Source organism: Eretmochelys imbricata, chromosome 3 (genome assembly GCF_965152235.1).
Source record: "Eretmochelys imbricata isolate rEreImb1 chromosome 3, rEreImb1.hap1, whole genome shotgun sequence".
Taxonomy (NCBI): domain Eukaryota; kingdom Metazoa; phylum Chordata; order Testudines; family Cheloniidae; genus Eretmochelys; species Eretmochelys imbricata.
Window position 1 is genome coordinate 120040502 of NC_135574.1, and position 24520 is coordinate 120065021.

The 24520-nt window shown below is 45.9% G+C and overlaps 1 protein-coding gene across 3 annotated transcripts in view; it reads left to right on the forward strand.

The window, feature by feature from the left end:
• Positions 1-24520, forward strand: part of TMEM181 (transmembrane protein 181) — a 66399-nt gene that overhangs the window by 16502 nt on the left and 25377 nt on the right. For 2 of the 3 annotated variants that reach the window (XM_077813273.1, XM_077813275.1), the window contains exons 2-5: positions 10246-10349; positions 16397-16449; positions 21672-21762; positions 22390-22511. In XM_077813273.1, the coding sequence (XP_077669399.1) occupies positions 10246-10349; positions 16397-16449; positions 21672-21762; positions 22390-22511 (370 nt within the window). Of the gene's footprint in view, positions 1-2618; positions 2752-10245; positions 10350-16396; positions 16450-21671; positions 21763-22389; positions 22512-24520 lie in introns of those variants that run through there. The other variant, XM_077813274.1, reaches the window with a different exon arrangement.

A 24520-nucleotide genomic window follows, 5' to 3' on the forward strand; every position in this document is an offset into this window, starting at 1 on the left:
ATTCTCTTCTAACCTATTTTAAAAATAACATTGGAGCAGAGATAATTGGAAACATACATGTGGAAATAGAAATGATTGTTAAGAATTCTGTTTGAGCTAGTACTTTAAACAGCCCTATTGTTTTATTCTAAAATTTCATTACTCTGTGCAGTTAACAGTTTAAAACAGGATCATGAGCTGAGAGGGGGAAATCTTGGAGGTCAACTAACAGACCAGCACACCTTCTCCTGTACTGCAAATGTTTATTTGCTTCCCTTGTGGTTATGTTTACTTAACATGCTTAAGGACTTGTCTATGCTTACAGTGCTACAGATGCACGCTCTAGTGCTTTGCGAAGATGCTACCTATGTTGACAGGAGAGCTTCTCCTGTCGGTGTAGGTACTCCACCTCCCCGAGAGGCCATAGCTATGTCAATGGGCGAAGCCTTCCTGTCAACATAGCGCTGTCTAAACCAGAAGTTAGGCTGGTATAACTGGATCACTCAAGGGTGTGGATTTTCCACACCCCTGAGCGATGTAATTATACTGACATAAGTTTGTAGTGCAGACCAGGGCTGAGTATATATAGATATCACCATCAGGCCAGGTCTACAAACTTACATCAGTATAACTACATAGCTCAGGGATGTGAAAAATCCATACCCCTAGGCCATGCAGTTATACTGATCTAACCCCGGATGTAGACAGCACTAGGATGACGGGAGGGCTTCTCCTGCCAACATAGCTACCGCTTCTCCTTGAGGTGGATTAACTATGCTGAGGGGAGAAACTCCCTCATGGGCATAGTAGCATCTGTGCTAAAGCTGCGCAGCTGCATTGCTGCAGCTTTAAGTGTAGGTCTGCCCTCAGCTGTGTTCTGGAGTTACAGTTTGAAGCTTGGCCCTGATATACCAACATAAGTTTGTAGCATAGAACTACGTTGCTCGGGGTCGTATTGGAAAATCTGCAGCGCTGTAAGTGTAGACAAGCCCAGCACTTGCTCCTGCTGGTAGGTCAGCATTACTGATGGGATGCTGTTGGCCCCCTGACAGCTGCTAGAAGAGGAGAGTATCCCTTGATCATTGATGCTAATGTATGGAACCCTCACCACCATGCCAAGTACCAGGCGCACATAGACAGTGGAGATACCTTCCCTGGGACGGGTTGAGCTGTGTGTGCTGCTGCTGAGCCCACAGGTTCTTCTTTCAATGCTGGCCTGTCCCTGTGCCCCCTGCTCTGCAGCCCTGTTCTGCCGCGTGCCCTGGGGTCGTGCTGCTGCTACTACAGTACCAAGGCTGAGTGTGGCCCGAGGCCAGGGTGTGAGTCGCAGCAGCTGGGGGTGGGGCAGCGCAAGTCCCAGTGCTGCACGGGGCTAGAGCCATGTCCAGGAGGCGGCTGTGCACACGCCTATGGTGGGGGAGTGGGCGGGGGAGCAACAGACGTGGTTGGGGGTGAACAGGGACCCGCCCTTCTGTGCCCGGAGCCCCTGGGTGCAGGTGGAGCTGCGTCCACACTAAGGTGACCAAATGTCCCAATTTTATAGGGACAGTCCCAATATTTGGGGCTTTGTCTTATATAGGCACCTATTATCCCCACTCAAGGGTTGCCAGGTGTCCAGTTTTCAACTGGAATACCCGGTCGAAAAGGAACACCGGTGGCTCCGGTCAGCACTGCTGACTGGGCTGTTAAAAGTCCGGTTGGCATGGCTTATAGGCTCCTTACCTGACTCCGCACGGCTCCCCAGAAGCAGCAACATGTCACTCCGTTCCTAGGCAGAGGGACAGCCAGGGGGCCTCTGCGCACTGCCCACGCACTGAGCGCTGGCTTTGCAGCTCCCATTGGCCAGGAACCGCAGGCAATGGGAGTTGCAGGGGTGGTGCCTGCGGGCAGAGGCAGCGCGCACCACATGGGGCTGCCCCTACACCTAGGAGCCAAGGGACATGTCGCTGCTTCTGGGGAGCCCCCCGAGGTAAGCGCCACCTGGAGCCCTCTCCCTGAACCCTCTCCTGTTCCCCCACCCCAGCCCTGAGCCCCCTTCCGCACCCTGAACCCCTCATCCCTGGCCCCACCCCAGAACCCGCACCCCAGCTGGAGCCCTCACCCCCCCTGCACCCCAACCCTCTGCCCCAGCCCGGTGAAAATGAGCGAGTGAGTGGGGTGGGAGAGAGCCAGAGGCAGGGGGGATGGAGAAGGGGCGGGGTGTTCGGTTTGTGCCACCGCGATTAGAAAGTCGGAAACCTCCCCCCGCCCCGTTCCTGATTTTTCACACGTCTTATCTGGTCACCCGAGTCCACACACGGCCTGGGGCACCGAGTTAACTCGATCCCGTTTCCTACCCTTTAGTTCAAGTGGTGCCAACACCGCCCGTGGCCCTGCTGAGGTGATGGGGCGGGGCTCGCTGGTTGCCGATGACATGGGCGGGCCGGGCCAGGCCAGCGTCCCGTGCGGGGGGGCGGGGGGGTATAGATGGATGTCGTGAAGTAATCAGGGTGTAGATTCGTGTCCCTGTCCGCCCCCCGTAGCCCGCTCGCGCCTCACTCCCCGAGCAGGTGCGCACGGAGGACCTTTCCCCCCGCCCCCAGGAACAAGAGTTGGGCAAGCGTCTCGGTGTCACGTGACAGATCCCGGCGTGACGTGGCGGTTGGCTGACGCACGCGGAAGCGCTGCTGCTGCCGCTGATCTTGCCACGGTCGGATGTGAGACTGCGGCTCGCGTCCGACTCTGTTGCGGGAGGAGGCGCCACCAGTGCGCATGCGGCTCGGAGATGGAGCTGTGAGTGGGGGGCGCGGGGACGGGTGTCTCGGGCTCCGAGCTGCGTCCAAGGCGGGGCGGTCCCTCTCCCCGCTCCCCCAGCCTGGTCCTTACCCTGGGCGCTGGGTCCAGGTGTTGCCCCCCCTCCCCCAGTGAACGACTCTCCTCCCCTCGCTGCGCCCTTAGGCAGCGCTCCCGGCCCTGCGCAGAGCCCCCCGCTCACACACACATGGGGGTGGGGGACTCGGGCAGGGCCTGTGCCCTAGGGCAGCCAGCGTAAATGTTCCCCACCGTCCCTTCTGGGCTTGTGCTCTGTGACCCCCCGCCCCCAGCCAGCGCCTGCTGCCGGCGCCCTGTGTGAGGCACGAACCCCGGCAGAGCGTTCAGCAGCCTCGCAGCTGGCTCCTGGGGGAACCTCGCGGGGAAACCAGGTCACCCGACCGTGGGGTCGGCAAGGAGCGTAGCCTTGGAAAGGCAGCTTTAGCGCATTGCCTGCCCCAGTGCGAGCACCCTCCGGGATGTGTGTCCCCACGCATCCCTCGAGCGGGTGTTCCGATCTTGGGCGGGGGGTGGCTCTTGTTCAGTGGGGGTGTGTGGTTGAGGAGAAGTTTGAAGTCCCGTTGGCCAGCTTGACTGGCAGTGAGAGGAGGTGTGATTGGGTGGGAGAAAGAAAAAAGCGGATGTGTTGGACGATTTAAGTTGTAGTCCCTTGAGCATTGTGTTTTTATGTGCATTTCAAAGGTGTCTAGAGCCTTGGATGTGTGTCCTTTAGCATGGGGCTGTTTTTAGATAGAAATGAAGGGAAAAGGTATAGGAAACATCATCTAAATCAGATCAGGCATTGAACCTAACTTCCAGTTAAGTAGTAACTTGATCCTCGAGGTCAGTGTTTCTCAACCTTTTTGATACCAGGGACTGGCTTGCTGCTTTCCTACACTGTGTCAGGGAGATCTCAGGGTCTGGCCCTGGTCCACGGACTGGTCACTGAGAAACACTGCCCAGGTGAATGCGGATCTCTTAGGAAGGCTACTTTGGTTGAAGGGCCTGCTATGGTGTTTGAAGATGTATTAGATGTGCAGATATAGTTTAATTTGCTGTTGAATTCTAGGGCGGTTCTGATTTTTGTGTTTACCTACGTATGCTGTTTTCTGTGTGCAGACTTTATTCGGGAATTAGGGCTAGAATGTTTGCTACTCTAGGCAAACTTGGAATGTCACAATCATGAATTGCTAAACATTATATGGCTTCTAATACAAACCTGGCATTACTCACTCATTTAGAGACTGGTCTTGATTTTGACAGTTGTATAACATAAACATAGTGTTGAAAGTCTCTTTCCTTTGAAGGATTTTGCATTATGTGTTTCAGGCCAGGTCTATGCTATAAACTTACATTGGTATAACTATTGCTCAGGGTTGTGAAAAATCTGCCCACCGCCACTGACTCCACAGCTCCCATTGGCTGGGAACTGCGGAGCTGCGGGGGCGGCATTTGCAGGTGCGGGCAGGGCGCAGAGACCCACTGCCCCCACCCCCCGGGGCCGCAGAGACATGCCAGCTGCTTTTGGAAGTGGTGTGGGGCCAGGGCAGGCAGGGGGGAACCTTCCTTAGCCCTGCTGCACCGCCTACCTTTTAGCGACCAGAGATTGAGATCGACTGGCAGAGGCTCCGGGATCGACTAGTTGATCACGATCTACCGGTATTTCTGTGCCCTCCACTGTATGTTGATGTGTGCGTTTGTCTTTAACTTATCCAGTGGCACAGGAAAATGTCTCTAAAATTTGTTAGGTATTTGAACATACTCTTGCAGACCAAGCTAACTTGCCTAGTCAAGGATTCACTGTTTCCTTTTCTAGAGGACTGCTGTATTATTTATTCTCTGGAAAAGATTTTCAAATTACGTGTTTAAGTGGAGAGCTATTGTTTTGCATTTATATACTTAATACCTTTCATTCTAAAGTCTCTCATAGATTTAGCAATAAATGCGTAGAGGGGTCACTTTGCCTGCCACTTTTGTGCAGCCACCTCTAGGTTAGAATATGTCAATTTAATAGTGCAGAGAAACTACATAACGGTTCAGGGGGGAAAGTGAAGAACCCTGTACCCAATTAAAGTTCTAGAAATTATTGTAGACTGTAACTATCAGGGTGGATTTGATTTAAATCATGATTTAAATCACTGGTCAGAATATACAAAATAAGCAACCAAAGTAAATTATACTGACTTTTGTGGCAATGCAGAAAAAGTATAATTTTGAGCCCTGTAACTGGCAAAATTTTTCAAATATCCTCCCCTCCAGTTGTCTGACAGTTGCACGTTCGTATACAAAACCTGCTGCATTATTATCCACGAATTCACTATCACCATATTACAGTATCTAGGATTTTTCATTGAGATCTGCAACTTGGGACAAGACTTTCAGTGACTTGGTGACTGGCCGAAGTTGGATAATTTTGTATTTTTTAGATCAATTATTGGGAATATTTGAGTATATTAAGAGAACCTCTGTTGACTGGCCAAACCGTAAGAATTGCTCTCTATTCTAGAAGCTAAAGTAGAGTAACACAGAAAAGGAGATGTGATGGAGAGTTGGCATAGTCTTGTATCTGTCAGTGACCAGATGACAAGGATAGGTTGGCCTGCTGAAAGTATATCGGGATCATTATATTAAAATCCCTTCCTCAGACTACTCGAGTTGTGGACATTGACAGAAACTTTACTGCAGGAATAGGGTGAGATCACAGTTGCTCTCTCATGGAATGGGAAAGATCATTTGTAATGTTTTCTCCCAAGATGATAGTACCAAATCTACTACTAGTTTCATGGTGGGCAGTTTAGGCAAGTATTAAGCTCCTCTGTACTGACTTTTATGTTTACCTTGTTGCCTCAATCTAACTTTATCACTTTTCTAGGCTCCTTTTTGTCCTTCTCCTTCATTTGACTCTGACTCCCACTCTTGATTGGCCTTAGTTCTTCCTTCAGCCCCAGCTGTTCAACTTAGGCCTTGTGTACTCTGCCACTTTACAGTGCTGCAACTTTCTTGCTCAGGGAATTGGAAAAAACACCCCCCTGAGCATTGCAAGTTTCAGCTCTGTAAAGTGGCAGTGTAGACAGTGCACCAGCGCTGGGAGCTTTGCTCCCAGTTCCAGTGGTTACTCCCCTTGTGGGGGTGGGTTTTTTTTTTTTTTTAAACAGCGCTGGGAGAGCGCTCTCGCAGCACTCTGCCGCGACTACACAGCCTTGTTATAACATTACTAGTGAAGACATACCCATAGTTTCTGTTAATGACCAAGACTTTAATAACTTCCTTTCCTCCTCCCCAGCCTTTTTTTTGAACTTCGTTTCACTGATAGATACAACCATTTCAAAAGCTGTTTCCTCCTTTGTGATGTCCTCATTTAACGTGTGATGCCAATCCTTGTTTGATTTTTTTATTATCCTTTATCCACCTGCATGTTTTTGCACATCTGTAAAATTCTGTTTTTGTTATTTGCAGCATGCTCAGAATCAATGGTGATACTTCTAGTATATGAAACAGCCATTAACTGATTGTGGAATAAGACCGGTCGGTTATTCTTAGTTGGAGAGAACTGAAACTGTTGAAGGAAGGAAGGAATGAAAAAGTGATTGAAATGGATAGTCCAAAGTTCATATTTTGTGTACCAAAGATTAAGTGGACTGAGTCTAGACAAATGAGAAATTCTAAAGCGTATGGATGAATAATGTTGCCAGCTGAGACAAGAAAAAAACAATGGAAGAGGACCTGATACAAGTGAATAGAAAAGCACAGAGTATCTCACTGTATGTGGTCAACAAATTTACCAAACAGCTTCTAACCAAGGCCAGTACCAAAGTGGGTGGTGGGGGCAGTTGGGTCCAGGCTCAGCATTCTGCTAAAAAGCCAAGTGTGCATCTCCTATTAGCCCTCCCTGGCTGCTGCTGTGGTGAAAGGCAGCATAGACATGCATGCCTTAGTTAGTATTTCCTACAGCGTGCTGCCCCTGGGCCTTGAGGGTGTGGGAACATCTTTCTTTATAGGCTTTGACTGAGAGGTGTATGATTAAAAAATAGAGCTCCCCTTCCCTTGCTTGGCCTTTGTGTGTGTCATTGTTGCTTGAACACTCAAGTTCCTGGCTGCTCTGAAAGATGGGAATCACCATTTTCATGGGACTTGGTAGATCTCTGCCCTCCTGGTGGGAGACAGGGTTTTGTTCAGTGGTCTGCCCTTCATGAAGCATCTAGACAGCTGGCTACAGCTGTACTCTCTTAAACAATTTCCGTTGCCATTGCTGCGAAAGCAGGTGTTTCCAAGCTTTGTTCATGACAGTGTGGAGACTTAATAAAGCTCGGGATTAGTATGGGAATACAGAGCATCTCACCTCCAGATCATCTCTTTCAAATCTGACACAGCCTAGGAGACAGATTTGAAAGAGATTATCATTATAACTGTTTGGTGGCCTCTGTGAAATTAGTTGTCCTGTTCAGTTTGTGATAAACAGATGCAGTATTACCTACTCCATCTGCTTAAAAATACGGAGATTTTTAAAAGGTGGATTGTTTGGTTGCCTTCTGGTTTTGCATCCTTAGGGCTTCACATTTTTAAACTCTTCTCTGTAACCGTAAGGGCTAGAAATTTAGTTTACATTAAAATCTCAGCTTTCATTCTGTTTTTGTCACAGGACCCAGGAGCTGGAGTTTAAAAGAAAAACAAAATTTTGTGAGACTTGTGATTAAAATCATGAGAACTGGCAGCAATGTAGGCCTGTGCTTCACAGTTTGATGCTCTTTTTAGATGTATTATCAGAGGCCTATGATGGAGTCCGTACGTTGCTCACATTTCTTCATCCTGAATTCAAGGCGCTATATAACTTTTTTTCTGCTTGCTTTTTCTGCTCTCATTTTCTCCACATCTCACTCCTTTCACATAAGTCCCTATCTACATGCTCCCTTTATTTCCTTCTTCCATTCTCATCTTCATGCCTTCTTCTATGCTGCCCCTTTTGCTTAGAACAGTCTTTCTTGTGTTCCAGCCCCACTTCACTGAAATCCTTCCTTACATACAGAACGTTTATTTTCAAAGCCTTTCAGTGATAACTCACCAGTAGCAGAAGTTTAAATTATTTTAAATAAACATACTGGTGAAATATATGAAAACCACTCACACTGTACGTTTAATGCCCTGTGCTCCCCAAGAGAAGTATCCCCCATCTCAGTATTTGCTATGTCTCTCATTATTTGCTCTAAGAAGAAAAGGAGTACTTGTGGCACCTTAGAGACTAACAAATTTATTTGAGCATAAGCTTTCGTGAGCTACAGCTCACTTCATCGGATGCATTGGATGTTAGTCTGTATTCTTTTTGCGAATACAGACTAACACGGCTGCTACTCTGAAACCAGTATTTGCTCTGTTCCTCTTTCTTCCCAAGTAGTCTTTTGTCATTTTGTTGTAAGTTCCTCTCTTCTCAGCAAAGCCCATGTTGTCTTAATCAGCTGTAAAATACTTTGTACACCTATTACATCATCTAATAATGAGTGAACATAAAAATTGAGCTTCCATTTGTGGAAGTGGTTTCTGCAGCACAGGGTGGGGAAGCATGCACCACTGCTGCTCACATTATCTCTGTCCTATGAGTAAATAAAGGACCTACATGTCCGCAGTTGTCAAGCCAGCTCCATAAATATTGTGAGTGAGGAGTCTTGTTACTTTACATGAGGATTGTGGATACTCAGAAGAATGTTTGTTTTAGCTGCATTTTGTGTCCATGTTAAATGCTTTGAAATCTCTGCTGAAATGAGGAGATAAAAGTATGCATATGAAGAAATGACACATTGTTTTATCTGATCCTGATATTAACTGCTTCAGGATACTCTGCAACTGACTAAGTAGCTACCTGTTATGATGCATGTTTATTTCTTTCCCAATACAATCTAAGAAATATCCAATGTAGGACATTCCTAATTATGCAAGAAATTCCAGGCAACTTATAGAACTGAAAGCCCTTGGAAAATGATGAATAGCACAACATTGTGTCACATCTATTCATACCAATGCAGTATACACCCATATAAACAGCTTTAAACCAGTATAAGTGTGTCCACACACAAATTTGTACTGACTTAGCTAAACTGGTCAAGTTAAATGAGTGCAAAAACTATGTGTAGTCAAGGGTGAGAAACTTAAACAGTTCTAACTTAAAGGGACATTGTCAATTTAAAAACCACACTTCTCTAAGAAACTTGTGCCTACTGTTGCAAGTGAAGATTTATGTATCTGAAAGGTCAGAGAAATATTTTTCCTATATACTTCTATTTGCGCATTGGAGAACTTCCTATGGATAGTTAGTTTCACTCTTTTCCCTGTATAGTCAGTCAGTTTCTCCTGTTTTATAGACCTTTTGCACAGCAACAGGAGAGACAGACATGCTTAACGGGCCTTGGACTGCCAGTGCAAGGTGCTACCACAAGAATCCCGTACAGCCAGTTTGTGCAAACTTGCCGTGTGAACAGTGACTCATTTGCATCCCTCCTTACACCTATATCTTTGTTCTAAATCTGACTAATGCTTGGCTTTCCCCTTGAGTGAACTAAAATGAGCAGATAAGTTTCAGCTGTTTAAAATGTCACACCTCAGAAAGATGCCTTTAATTAAATACAGTATCTGGCAATTACTTCTACATTTTGATCCAATATGCTAAGAAGATACCATTTGAATCAAAATTGCATGTAAGTGTTCATGTCAAGGAAACATGGATCACAGATTTGGGCTTAATAAATTTTAAGAATATTAAGGCACTTTAATCATGAGGAATACATTATAAAAATGCATTAAGGCAGAGGCTCTCAAACTGTGTTCTGTGGACTACTATTGGTCCACAAAGCACTTGCTGGAAAAGATGTCTTAACTCTTGCAATTCCAATTGGAATGCAAATACTGTATTTAATTACATGAAGTTCCAGGACCATGTTTATACAAAATGGGTGGAAAGCTGGCTATATATGTGTATCTCAGTTAAGCAACACAGGGCATCAGCATCAGCTTTCGCTCTTATGGTTAGAAATATGGCACCCTCACAATACCCTGTGTGCATCTGTATATCAGATAGATGAGCTCAAATATAGAACTTTTTTCTATCTGGGAGGAGTTAAGGAGGAGACTCTTTCCCACGCTTAGATCCTAGGATAGCAGAAAATGCTTTTGGCATGAAAGGAATGGTAACTGCTGCAGTTTAAAGTACTAGAACAAGAAGAACTTCACGTTCTTTAGTGTGCAGTATTTTCAACCTCTAACCACTTAGGAAAAAAAATCATGAGGGTTGTCGACACTGAATGTGCGTGGCTGGAAGGAAACTGTTATGCTTGCTCTGTAAAAGTGCATCATTGATGGAGTCTTCTTGGTATTCCACATTGCCACAGAAATTGTTTTAATTTTTTTTATTTTTGAGGGCTGGCCGATGCAGTCTCTTTTACAAGTTCCATTACTGAGTGCTAATTCTGGGCTTTCTTTTGCTTCCCGCAGGTTAGCACCAATGCGATTGTATACACTGTCCAAACGACACTTTGTCCTGGTCTTTGTTGTATTCTTCATTTGTTTTGGTTTGACAGTGTTCATAGGAATTGCAGGTAAGATTATTACTGTCTTTTTTTAAAAGCTTTGGCTGTTTCCATACCTTAACTTGTGTAAATAACATGTTCTCCACAGATTTGCTCCATTGTTAATGAGGCTAGTGCCTTGAGATCTCCGGAGGTGTACTTAGCTGCAAGTCTGCATCTGGTGTTTACAGGTTTTTTCTTACATATGTATTGAATAATTTCCTTGCTTAGTTGTATGGTTTCTATACCAAAGTAGATGCTAAGTAAACAAATGGTACATTTAAGATTAGCTAAATGGAAGATTGATGTATCTAAGGGTATCGTCAGGTCCCCCTTCCCTCCCTCCGTGAAAGCAAGGGCAGACAATAGTTTTGCGCCTTTTTTCTTGAGTTACGTGTGCAGATGCCATACTACGGCAAGCATGGAGCCCGCTTAGCTAACCGTCACCGTATGTCTCTTGGGTGCTGGTAGGTGCCGTACTGCATTGCTACACAGCAACAGTTTACAGCAGACAGTGCAGTATGACTGGTAGCCATTGTCGACGTAGTCCAGGGTGCTCTTTTAACTGACCTTGATGAGGTCAGGGGCACCTGGGCAAACATGGGAGTGATTCAGCCAAGTCATTTCCCTTTTAAGTTTTGTTTCATGGCGATTCAGTCCTACCGGCAGTGCACTGTCTTTTAATCTGCAGCCAGCAGAAGATGATGGCCAGCAGTCATACTGCACCGTCTTCTGCTGATCACCCAGGAGATGACGATAGCTAGCGGTCATACTACACAGTCTGCTGCCAGCAAGATGTATAAAGATAGATGAAGTGGATCAAAACAGGAAATAGACCAGATTTGTTTTGTATTCATTTTCTCCTCCCTCCCTCCGTGAAATCAACGGCCTGCTAAACCCAGTTTTGAGTTCTATCCTTGAGGTTTTGAGTTCTATCCTTGAGGGGGCCATTCCGTTTCTCACAAAGCCACCCCCTTTGTTGATTTTAATTCCCTGTAAGCCAACCCTGTAAGCCATGTCGTCAGTCACCCCTCCCTCCGTCAGAGCAACGGCAGACAATCGTTCCGCGCCTTTTTTCTGTGCAGACGCCATACCACGGCAAGCATGGAGCCTGCTCAGATCACTTTGGCAATTAGGAGCACATTAAACATCACACGCATTATCTAGCAGTATATGCAGCACCAGAACCTGGCAAAGCGAAACTTGGTGAGTAGGTGATGTCAGCCCGGTGATGAGAGTGATGAGGACATGGACACAGACTTCTCTCAAAGCACGGGCCCTGGCAATGTGGGCATCATGGTGCTAATGGGGCAGGTTCATGCGGTGGAACGCCAATTCTGGGCTTGGGAAACAAGCACAGGCTGGTGGGACCACATAGTGTTGCAGGTCTGGGACGATTCCCAGTGGCTGCGAAACTTTTGCATGCGTAAGGGCACTTTTGTGGAACTTTGTGACTTGCTTTCCCCTGCCCTGAGGCACAAGAATACCAAGATGAGAGCAGCCCTCACAGTTGAGAAGCGAGTGGCAATAGCCCTGTGGAAGCTTGCAATGCCAGACAGCTACCGGTCAGTTGGGAATCAATTTGGAGTGGGCAAATCTACTGTAGGAGCTGCTGTGATGCAAGTAGCCAACGCAATCACTGAGCTGCTGCTATCAAGGGTAGTGACCATGGGAAATGTGCAGGTCATAGTGGATGGCTTTGCTGCAATGGGATTCCCTAACTGTGGTGGGGCCATAGATGGAACCCATATCCCTATCTTGGCACCGGAGCACCAAGCCGGCGAGTACATAAACCGCAAGGGGTACTTTTCAATAGTGCTGCAAGCACTAATGGAACACAAGGGACGTTTCATCAACATCAGCGTGGGATGGCCGGGAAAGGTACACGACGTTCACATCTTCAGGAACTCTGGTCTGTTTCAAAAGCTGCAGGAAGGGACTTTATTCCCAGACCAGAAAATAACTGTTGGGGATGTTGAAATGCCTATAGTTATCCTTGGGGACCCAGCCTACCCCTTAATGCCATGGCTCATGAAGCCATACACAGGCAGCCTGGACAGTAGTCAGGAGCTGTTCAACTACAGGCTGAGCAAGTGCAGAATGGTGGTAGAATGTGCATTTGAACGTTTAAAAGTGCGCTGGCGCAGTTTACTGACTCGCTTAGACCTCAGCGAAACCAATATTCCCACTGTTATTACTGCTTGCTGTGCGCTTCCTAATATCTGTGAGAGTAAGGGGGAGATGTTTATGGCGGAGTGGGAGGTTGAGGCAAATCGCCTGGCCGCTGGTTATGCACAGCCAGACACCAGGGTGGTTGAAGAGCACAGGAGGGCGCGGTGCGCATCAGAGAAGCTTTGAAAGCCAGTTTCATGACTGGCCAACCTACGGTGTGAAAGTTCTGTTTGTTTCTCCTTGATGAAACCCTCCACCCCTTGGTTCACTCTACTTCCCTGTAAGCTAACCACCCTCCACTCCTCCCTTCGATCACCGCTTGCAGAGCCAATAAACTCATTGTTGCTTCACATTCATGCATTCTTTATTAATTCATCACACAAATAGGGGGATAACTACCAAGGTGGTAGCCCAGGAGTGGTGGTGGAGGAGAGAAGCACCAGGAGGGGTAGTGGAGGAGGGAAGGACAAGGCCACACAGCACTTTAAAAGTTTAAAACTTATTGAATGCCAGCTTGGGCAATCCTCTGGGGTGGAGTGGCTGGGTGACCGGAGGCCCCCACACCATGTTCTTGGGCGTCTGGGTGAGGAGGCTATGGAACTTGGGGAGGAGGGCGGTTGGTTACACAGGGGCTGTAGTGGCAGTCTGTGCTCCAGCTGCCTTTTCTGCAGCTCAACCATATGCTGGAGCACATTAGTTTGATCCTCCAGCAGCCTTGGCATTGAATCCTGCCTCCTCTCATCACGCTGCCGCCACCTTTCAGCTTCAGCCCTCTCTTCAGCCCACCACCTCTCCTCCCGGTCATTTTGTGCTTTCCTGCACTCTGACATTATCTGCCTCCATGCATTCGTCTGTGCTCTGCCTGTGTGGGAAGATAGCATGAGCTCAGAGAACATTTCATCGCAAGTGCTTTTTTTTCGCCTTCTAATCTTCGCTAGCCTCTGGGAAGGAGAAGATCCTGTGATCCTCGAAACACATGCAGCTGGTGGAGGAAAAAAAAAGGGACAGTGGTATTTAAAAAGACCCATTTTATAGAACAATGGGTACACTCTTTGACGGTAAACCTTGCTGTTGACATTACATACATAGCACATGCTTTTGTTCCAAGGTCGCATTTTGCCTACCCCCACCTCGTGGCTAGCTCCTCATCCCTCCCCATGGCTCACAGCGGGGAACATTTCTGTTCAGCCACTGGCAAACAGCCCAGCAGGAATGGGCACCTCTGAATGTCCCCTTAAGAAAAGCACCCTATTTCAACAAGGTGACCATGAATGATATCACTCTCCTGAGGATAACACAGAGAGATAAAGAACGGCTGTTGTTTGAACGCCAGCAAACATACACTGCAATGCTTTGTTCTACAATGATTCCTGAGTACATGCTACAGGCGTGGAGTGGTAAAGTGTCCTACCATGGTGGACGGAAAGGCTTTGGGAGTACATCCAGGAGAGCTGCGAATGCCAGGGCAAATTAATCATTAAACTTGCTTGCTTTTAAACCATGTATAGTATTTTAAAAGGTACACTAACCAGAGGTCCCTTCTTCGCCTGGCGGGTCCGGGAGGCAGCCTTGGGTGGGTTCGGGGGGTACTGGCTCCAGGTCCAGGGTGAGAAACAGTTCCTGGCTGTGGGGAAAACCGGTTTCTCCGCTTGCTTGCTGTGAGCTATCTACAACCTCCTCCTCATCATCATCATCTTCCTCGTCCCCAAAACCTGCTTCCATGTTGCCTCCATCTCCATTGAAGGAGTCAAACAACATGGCTGGGGTAGTGGTGGCTGAACCCCCTAAAATGGCATGCAGCTCATCATAGAAGCGGCATGTTTGGGGCTCTGACCTGGAGCGGCTGTTTGCCTCTCTGGTTTTCTGGTAGGCTTGCCTCAGCTCCTTAAGTTTCACGCAGCACTTCTTCGGGTCCTTGTTATGCCCTCTGTCCTTCATGCCCTGGGAGATTTTAACAAATATTTTGGCATTTCGAAAACTGGAACGGAGTTCTGATAGCACGGATTCCTCTCCCCATACAGCGATCAGATCCTGTACCTCCCGTTCAGTCCATGCTGGAGCTCTTTTGCGATTCTGGGACTCCATCATGGTCACCTCTGCTGATGAGCTCTGCACTCACCTGCAGCTTGCCCCGCTGGCCAAACAGGAAATTGAAATTCAAAAGTTCGCAGGCCTTTTCCTGTCTACCTGACCAGTGCATCTGAATTGAGAGCGCTGTCCAGAGCGATCACAATGGAGCACGCTGGGATAGCTCCCGGAGGCCAATACCATCTAATTATGTCCACGGTACCCCAAATTCAACCCAGCAAGGCCGATTTCAGCGTTAATCCTCTTGTCGGGGGTGGAGTAAGGAAATCGATTTTAAGAGCCTTTTAAGTCGAAAAAAAGGGCTTTGTTGTGTGGACGGGTGCAGGGTTAAATCGATTTAACGCTGCTAAATTCGACCTCAGCTCCTAGTGTAGACCAAGGCTAAGAAGCATTGGTCTGCTGATTACAGGTGGCTAATCCCAGCATACATTTGGGATCGAAAAACAGCATATTAAGAGGAAGTATGGTGATTAAAGCACAGGACTGGGTGTTAGAAATCTGGGTACCATTCATAGCTGTGGTGTTACTCAAAGTGGCTCTGTGAAAAATGGTATTGTGTGGTGGTCCATCTCCTGTCTCAATGACTACGTCTCAAATGTGCTCAGTTTACAAACAAAAGGAGAGGCTTACTATTTGTGTTTGTGTAACTGTCAGCACTGCAACTGTGAATTCAGCTTGAGATCTGAGAATCAAACTGCGTTCTTTAACTTGTGCAGCTTCAGTAGTACAAACAATTTACCACTCATTTATACTAATGCACCCCTGTTGTCTCAGATTTTGCCCTTAGTTACAGCTGTCAAACCTTATTGCCTTTAGTGAGGATTGCGCAAGTGTAGCTAAGGAAAATAGCTGACTCCTGAGGGTTCCAGCGACAGGTGACAGCCTCGCACACAGGGTGGGGGGACTGCCTCAGGTGAGTGGCTGGGGGTTTCCCATTTTCTCTTTGGGAAATATGGTTACCCTGCAGCTTCCAGCTCCCGCGGGCCCAGAGGTGGAACCCCTCAGCTCCCAGCCACCACGGTGGTGGGGAGAAACAATGGAGCCTCAGCAGCAAAAGCTACAGACAGGTCACGGCTTCCAAGAATATTTGTTTATTGCCCGTGACCTGTCCGTGACTTTTACTAAAAATAACCATGACAAAATCTTAGCCTTAATTATATGTAACCTAGACACAAACATAGGTAATTCCTTTCAACCGACCAAGATGGTCAAAATCCAGCACTCATTCCACAAAATATCATTACTGTAACCCCAGGGTGTGCAAATGGTGCACTGGGTGCTCTAATGCTGTAGGGCAACTTAAATAGATCTCTCTTCCCTAATAATGCCTCCTCGCTTCTATCTCTAGACACAATTATTAACCACAGCACTAGTCTTTATTGGATAGTTACAAATGTATTAATCACAAATATAGCAGAATCAATTTATTAGTTGGGGTGGGCTGTGAATTTTTAATAGGATTGTAAAAGAAATAATTTTAGTTGGAAGGAAATATCTAGTGTTTTATTTGAGTGCATTTGTAGCATGTGGCAGAGTAGGGATCTGGGACTTGGCACTCCTGACTTCTAGTCCCTGTTCTGCTACCTAATTGTTGAGTGGCCTTGTATGGCTATCAAGGGACTTGCCCCTCAGTTTACACATCTATAACATGGTGTAATATTTGCCTGCTTCACTGGAGTATTGCGTAACTGATATTTGCAAACTGCTTTGAATCCTGAGATTAAAGATAATTATTCAAGTTTGAAGTATCATACTACGATGTCAGTATTTATGGATTTACTTCAGTACTGTCTTCTCTCCTTTTGACTGTCATTTAGGTCCTAGTGTAATTGAATCCACTGCAGTAACAGCTAAATTGAATAACTTAAAGGTAAGAACTACATTATATTGTTACATGGCAGGTGACTTTATTTGTTAAAAAGCATTTTATTAGTTTACACACATGCTTAAGAAGTCAGATTTTAAATGAAAAATTATATTTTGGTATATCTGTGTGTTGTGCTTTTCAACTTGCACGGGAATTCAGAATTTACTGGCTAAATTTTCTCAGATTAGTGCTTTATGCTGCCTCATGAGTAATACTCGATGATCTCCGTGACTTCTGTAGTGGCTGGTGTGCTTGACCCGGGGGCCGTCTGAGCAGCTTGGGTGGCCCCTGGGCCAGGCACACTGGCTGCTGCTGGAGCAGTCTCTGCTCTCCCCCCACAACCCCCCCCCCCCAGCAGCAGGACTTTGCGTGTGGGGGCGCTCAGGCCTGGGGATTGGGGGTGCAGGGCAATGCTTACCTGGAGTGGGGGGGGCTCCCCTCCCTCAGCTCCTAGCTTCATGTGCTGCCTCTGCTGGCTAGCACCGCCCCTGCAGCTCCCTTTGGCCGCGGTTCCCAGCCAATGGGAGCTGCAGAACTGGAGCTTGGGATGGAGCGGAGGCAGCAAGTGGAGCTCAGAAGCTGGGTAGGGAACTTTCCCTGCCAACCCCCCTCCCCCCGCACCTATGGTATCCCCTCCCCACCCCCCAGCAATCGCCGTGCCCCCCCACCCCCCCAAGCATCAGCCATGAAACCCGCCATCCCACCCACTGCGCCCCCTGGCCCAGCACCCGTCACGCCAACCCCGGGCCGCGTGTCCCCCTGAGCTGCTCCTTCTCTTCCCCCCCCCCCCCCCAAGTTTTAGTCAGGGATATATAGTAAAAGTCATGGACAGGTCATGGGCCGTGAATTTTTGTTTATGGCCTGTAACCTGTCCGTGACTTTTACTAAAAATACCCGTGACTAAAACGTAGCCTTACTCATGAGTAGCCAGAATCAGTTTCTAGTCTCAGTTAGTTCTTCTCCAGGCTGGTAATTTAGGGAGACCTGTAATAGGGCGGAGGCCAACCAAAGTGTGGGATTCCCTTGAGAACCCATGCATTGCTCTTTAGCCAAGAAAGACAACCACAGTGTGCATCTGTAAGGGAGTGGGGTGGAGGGGAAATTGAAAGCAGAGAATTTAAAATGTCCTCAACGAGGACTAACACCCCCACATCCATTTTCCATTCTGTCAACGGGAAGGAATGTTTTTTCTTGGCAATTGTTCACTGGTAAGTGAAAGATATGAAGTAAACACCAGAGATCTGGTTTCCTAAAAGCAGCCTTCACATCCTCACTTTCACTGCACTTTTCCTGCATCTTAGCTCTTGTTTTTTTTCTATACCCACTCCAGTTTTATCTTGGGCAGTAATCTGATGGGGTATTTGGGACAGTACTTAAATTGCTTTGAAATAATAAAGTTGTGTGTTCAATTTGTTGAGCCCTAAATGTTTTACCTGTGCTCTCTATATTTAACTTGCCACCTATGTATATTTGTTTTAGAGAACAGAAACCATTCTTACACAGGTTTCAGAGTAGCAGCCGTGTTAGTCTGTATTCGCAAAAAGAAAAGGAGTACTTGTGGCACCTTAGAGACTAGCAAATTTATTTGAGCATAAGCTTTCGTGAGCTACAGCTCACTTCATTGGATGCATTCAGTGGAAAATACAGTGGGGAGATTTATATACATAGAGAACATGAAACAATGGGTGTTACCATACACACTGTAAAGAGAGTGATCACTTAAGGTGAGCTATTAAGCAGGACAGTGGGGGACGGGGACCTTTTGTAGTGATAATCAAGGTGGGCCATTTCCAGCAGTTGACAAGAACATCTGAGGAACGGTGTGGGGGGGGAATAAACATGGGGAAATCATTTTATTTTGTGTAATGACCCATCCACTCCCAGTCTTTATTCAAGCCTAAGTTAATTGTATCCAGTTTGCAAATTCATTCCAATTCAGCAGTCTCTCGCTGGAGTCTGTTTTTGAAGTTTTTTTGTTGAAGAATTGCAACTTTTAAGTCTGTAATCGAGTGACCAAAGAGGCTGAAGTGTTCTCCGACTGGTTTTTGAATGTTATAATTCTTAACGTCTGATTTGTGTCCATTGATTCTTTTACGTAGAGACTGTGCAGTTTGACCAATGTACATGGCAGAGGGGCATTGCTGGCACATGGTGGCATATATCACATTGGTAGATGTGCAGGTGAACAAGCCTCTGATAGTGTGGCTGATGTGATTAGACCCTATGATGGTGTCCCCTGAATAAATATGTGGACACAGTTGGCAACGGGCTTTGTTGCAAGGATAGGTTCCTGAGTTAGTGGTTCTGTTGTGTGGTTGCTGGTGAGTATTTGCTTCAGGTCTGTAAGCAAGGACTGGCCTGTCTCCCAAGATCTGTGAGAGTGATGGGTCGTCCTTCAGGATAGTTTGTAGATCCTTGATGCGTTGGAGAGGTTTTAGTTGGGGGCTAAAGGTGATGGCGTTCTGTTATTTTCTTTGTTGGGCCTGTCCTGTAGTAGGTGACTTCTGGGTACTCTACTGGCCCTGTCAATCTGATCCCACTGAGGGTTACCAAAAGAAACTACACCATTTGCTCAAAAAACTCCCTGAAAAAGCACAAGAACAAATCCACATAGACACACCCCTGGAACTCCGACCTGGGATTTTCTATCTGCTACCCAAGATCCATAAACCTGGAAATCCTAGACGCCCCATCTCAGGCATTGGCACCCTGACAGCAGGATTGTCTGGCTATGTAGACTGCCTCCTCAGGCCCTACACTACCAGCACTACCAGCTATCTTCGAGACACCACTGACTTCCTGCGGAAACTACAATCCATCGGTGATCTTCCTGAAAACACCATCCTGGCCACTATGGATGTAGAAGCCCTCTACACCAACATTCCACGCAAAGATGGACTACAAGCTGTCAGGAACAGTATCCCCGACAATGTCACGGCAAACCTGGTGGCTGAACTTTGTGACTTTGTCCTCATCCATAACAATTTCACATTTGGGGACAATGTATACCTTCAAATCAGCGGCACTGCTATGGGTACCCGCCTGGCCCCACAGTATGCCAACGTTTTTATGACTGACTTAGAACAATGCTTCCTCAGCTCTCGTCCCCTAATGCCCCTACTCTACTTGTGCTACATTGATGACATCTTCATCCTCTGGACCCATGGAAAAGAAGGCCTTGAGGAATTCCACCATGATTTCAACCATTTCCATCCCACCATCAACCTCAGCCTGGACCAGTCCACACAAGGGATCCACTTCCTGGACACTACAGTGCTAATAAGCAATGGTCACAACCACCACCCTATACCGGAAACCTACTGACCGCTATTCCTACCTACATGCCTCCAGCTTTCATCCAGACCACACCACACAATCCATTGTCTACAGCCAAGTTCTATGATCCAACCGCATTTGCTCCAACCCCTCAGACAGAGACAAACACCTACAAGATCTCTATCAAGCATTCTTACAACTACAATACCCACCTGCTGAAGTAAAGAAACAGGTTGACAGAGCCAGAAGAGTACCCAGAAGTCACCTACTACAGGACAGGCCCAACAAAGAAAATAACAGAATGCCATCACCTTCAGCCTCCAACTAAAACCTCTCCAACGAATCATCAAGGATCTACAACCTATCCTGAAGGACGACCCATCACTCTCACAGATCTTGGGAGACAGGCCAGTCCTTGCTTACAGACCTGAAGCAAATACTCACCAGCAGCCACACAACAGAACCACTAACTCAGGAACCTATCCCAAAAGCCCGTTTCCAACTGTGTCCACATATTTATTCAGGGGACACCATCAAAGGGCCTAATCACATCAGCCACACTATCAGAGGCTTGTTCACCTGCACATCTACCAATGTGATATATGCCATCATGTGCTAGCAATGCTCCTCTGCCATGTACATTGGTCAAACTGCACAGTCTCTATGTAAAAGAATCAATAGACACAAATCAGACGTCAAGAATTATAACATTCAAAAAACCAGTCGGAGAACACTTCAGCCTCTTTGGTCACTCGATTACAGACCTAAATGTTGCAATTCTTCAACAAAAAAACTTCAAAAACAGACTCCAGCGAGAGACTGCTGAATTGGAATGAATTTGCAAACTGGATACAATTAACTTAGGCTTGAATAAAGACTGGGAGTGGATGGGTCATTACACAAAGTAAAACGATTTCCCCATGTTTATTTCTGCCACCCCCCTCCTCAGCCCCCCCCCCCCCGCACTGTTCCTCAAGATGTTCTTGTCAACTGCTAGAAATGGCCCACCTTGATTATCACTACAAAAGGTTCCCGTCCCCAGCTCTTCTGCTTAACAGCTCACCTTAAGTGATCACTCTCTTTACAGTGTGTATGGTAACACCCATTGTTTCATGTTCTCTGTGTATATAAATCTCCCCACTGTTTTTCCACTGAATGCATCCAATGAAGTGAGCTGTAGCTCACGAAAGGTTATGCTCAAATTCATTCTTACACATTTATTGTACCCAAATGAGCAGAGGTATGTCAAGGAAAAGCCAAGCCTTTCTTTTCTACCACTACTCCTTGTAATCTGTGAATCTAGACCACTGTGATCATCTTTCTAGTCTGACCTCGAGTATAAAACACAGGTTTCCCTGAATTAATTCCTGTTTGAATTAGAGTATATCTTTTAGAAAAACTTCCATTCAGAATTTGACCTACTTCTGCTTGTAGTTCGTACCTATCCATTTCTTGTTTCATGGTTTTAAAAGGAATATAAAAGTTTTAGAACATCCAAGGGGAAATGGCTGCCATTTCGATACAAAAGATTGAATGAGCTTGACATGTAGCAATCTGATGACTAAAACTCCGATTCTTGAAGTGTAGAGCTAGAAATAAACTACTGTTGGTACTTAATTCGAAAACATAAAACTGTATTTCCTTTCTGTACTTACATTTTCTTTGTTTAACTGTTTGCTGCTGCTTTTATTTTCTTTAAATACTTTTGTCTCTTCTTAATTCAAAAGCTACACAAACTCTGTGTGCTGATAAAATGAAATGTATTCAAGGGTGGTGTTCACACCACCAGCACTGTACCAAGAACTGATCATTTAATGGATTAAAAGAAAAACATGCTTTTCTGTGAGAAGTGTAGAATGGTAACAGAAGTATTTATTCGTTGCATGTCCAGATGGCTACTGCAGTAGGATGAACGTGAATTATCTCAAATCCTTCTTGTTTTCTTCCAGATGAGGCCATTTAAATTAAATTCAAAACCGTTGTCTACTTACAATCAGCAGCTGTGGCTGACATGTGTGATTCAGCTGGATCAGCCTAACGGTAAGCACCTTGTCCAATTTATTATTTCAGAAAACTGATGTTATCCTGGAATTTTATTACAGTAGGTATAACAAGTCAATTACGGTTACAGTAGTTGACCTGTATTTCACTTAGCTGTCATGTATATTCTCATGTAGTTTTACCTGGATCCAAAATGCATGGAAAAAACCCACCCATCACAATAAATATGCAGAACTTGACTTATTAGCTAAGAAAGTAAGGGAATGGCTGCAGGGACATTTCAAAGTTGTTTGTTTTTTATACTTTTTGCTAAAGCAGTAATGTGGTGTCTGTCTGTCTGGCGCTCGCTCTCTCTCTCTCTCTCTCTCTCTAGCTTCCTCTTTTGGGATTAGACTAGTTGATGTTACAAGATATTGACCCTAGATTAACACTCAGATTCTCAAATCACATTATCAGGTATTGCTAACTGCACTGAATACCACACTGACTTTAATGGGAATTCTTGCCCAAGTCAGAAATGCAGGATTTTTCCTCTCTACTGTAACAAAGCATAACTGGATCAGTTTCAGTGAGCTGGGAGTATTGGTGCATGTAGTAACTCTATTTGAGATTTCATTTCTGCATTTGTTTTGGACAACAGCCTAATATTTTTCTCTTTAATTACAGAGTCCAGCTTCAAAACAAATGTTACTATGACAGTTAAAATACGTGGTGTAGAAGAAAATGGAAGCTCATCATTTATTAATAACCAAGTTTACAATCGGACGAGAATACTGAACTGTGCACAAGTAAGTATTTTTTTTGAAACAACACTGATTGTAAAGTTTATTCTTCTAAAACTACTCGTGCGTGGTAGATGTGGGGAGAGTATCTGATAAGGAGGCCACAGGGGAAAACCTGCAGTAAGAGTTTGTCTACATTATGCTTGAAGTTGTGCTAGTAATACTGTGTTTCTTGGATTTTGCTAGCAAGGTTGTAAAATGGCTTCGTCCAGCTGTGTGGCATGACTTCTTTTGAGATCCATAGTAACCAAACCAGAATATAGACTACTTTTCAGGTTGTCAATAGCATGAATGGAACTGAATTACAGAAAAAAAAATCCCCTTCACACTGGGAAAATGGTAAAACTCAGCTAGTCACAACTAGCTTAAACGCAGTTGCTGCTAGCACTGTTTTAGTATTAATGTGAACAGATCCTAAATGGAAGAATCAGAATGCTGTAATATAGTCACTGTCTTGAGTCTGAGACAAAACATTATTTAAGTGTATTCATTTAAGGTTTTTAAGTTCTAGCATCCCTTTTCTCCAGCATCTAAGATTTGAGTTAGTTTAACTTAGAGCCATCAAACTATAGCACCTCATGAGTGAGACTTTCTTTAGAAGAAAGATCTTAATTACACAGTGAGGACCATATATCATTATTAGGGCCCTACCAAATTCACCATCCATTTTGGTCAATTTCATGGTCATAGGATTTTAAAAATCGTAAATTTCATGATTTCAGCTATTTAAATCTGAAATTTCATGGTGTTGTAATTGTAGGGGTCCTGTCCCAAAAAGGAGTTGGCTGGGGGGGAGGTCTCAAGGTTATTGTAGAGTGGGTTGTGGTACTGCTACCCTTACTTCTGCGCTGCTGCTGGTGGTGGTGCTGCTGCCTTCAGAGCTGGACAGCAGGAGAGCGGCGGCTGCTGGCCGGGAGCCCAGCTCTGAAGGCCATTGCCAGCAGCAGCACAGAAGTAAGGAAGGCTTGGTATGGTATTGCCAACCTTACTTCTGTGCCGCTGCCTGCAGAGCTGGGTCCTCAGTTAGCAGATGCTACTCTCCAGCTCCCCAGCTCTAAAGGCAGCAGCGCAGAAGTGAGGGTGGCAGTACCATACCAAGCCTTCCTTACTTCTGCCCTGGTGCTGTTGGGGCGCTGCCTTCAGAGCTGGGTTCCCGGCCATCAGCTGCTGCTCTCCGGCCACCGGATCTGAAGGCAGCGCAGAAGTAATGGTGGCAATATCGCGCCTCCCTCCTAAAATAACCTTGTGACTCCCCACCCCACCCCCTGCAACTCCATTAAACAAAGAAAACCTAACGCATTTTCTAGCTAGATTACTTACTAACTTTACAGAAGTTGGAGAACTTGCCTCCTTGATCTGTTTCCGGCAAAGGTATCACAGAGACAGACAAAACCATTTGTCCCCCCTCCCTCCAGATTTGAAAGTACCTTGTCCCCTCATTGGTCACTTTGGGTGAGGTGCCAGCGAGGTTACCTTAGCTTCTTAACTCTTTACAGGTGAAAGGGTTTTCCCTCTGGCCAGGAGAGATTTTATAGCACTGTATACAGAAAAGTGGTTAACCTTCCCTTTATATTTATGGCAGTCTTAGTGAAATATTTCAAATATTTGTAACTTGAGTATGTTAAGAGATGTTCTGTCTCTGCTTAGTCACTTTGTCTCACTTACACATGGGCATTCTGAACGGTTTGAATGTCTTAAGTCAGTCTAGATGCTGCTTCTAGTTTTCTGGCTTGTGTTCCCCTCTAAAAGATGTAAAAAAGAAAATAATAAAAAGATTAGGTAAAATGTTCAAAAGTGCCTAAATGACTTAGGAACCCAAATCCTATTTACATTCATTGGGTCTTAGGCTCCTAGTCATTTAAGTGCTCATGAAAGTTTCATGCATTATCACAACAGTATTGCGCATCTTCTGTTTCTCTTCATTCTGTTGACTCACGTTGACAGCAACAGAGACTGGAGGACAATCCTGGCGTCTTCCATAGATTCGGTGGCTAGAAGGGGCAACTGTGATCGTC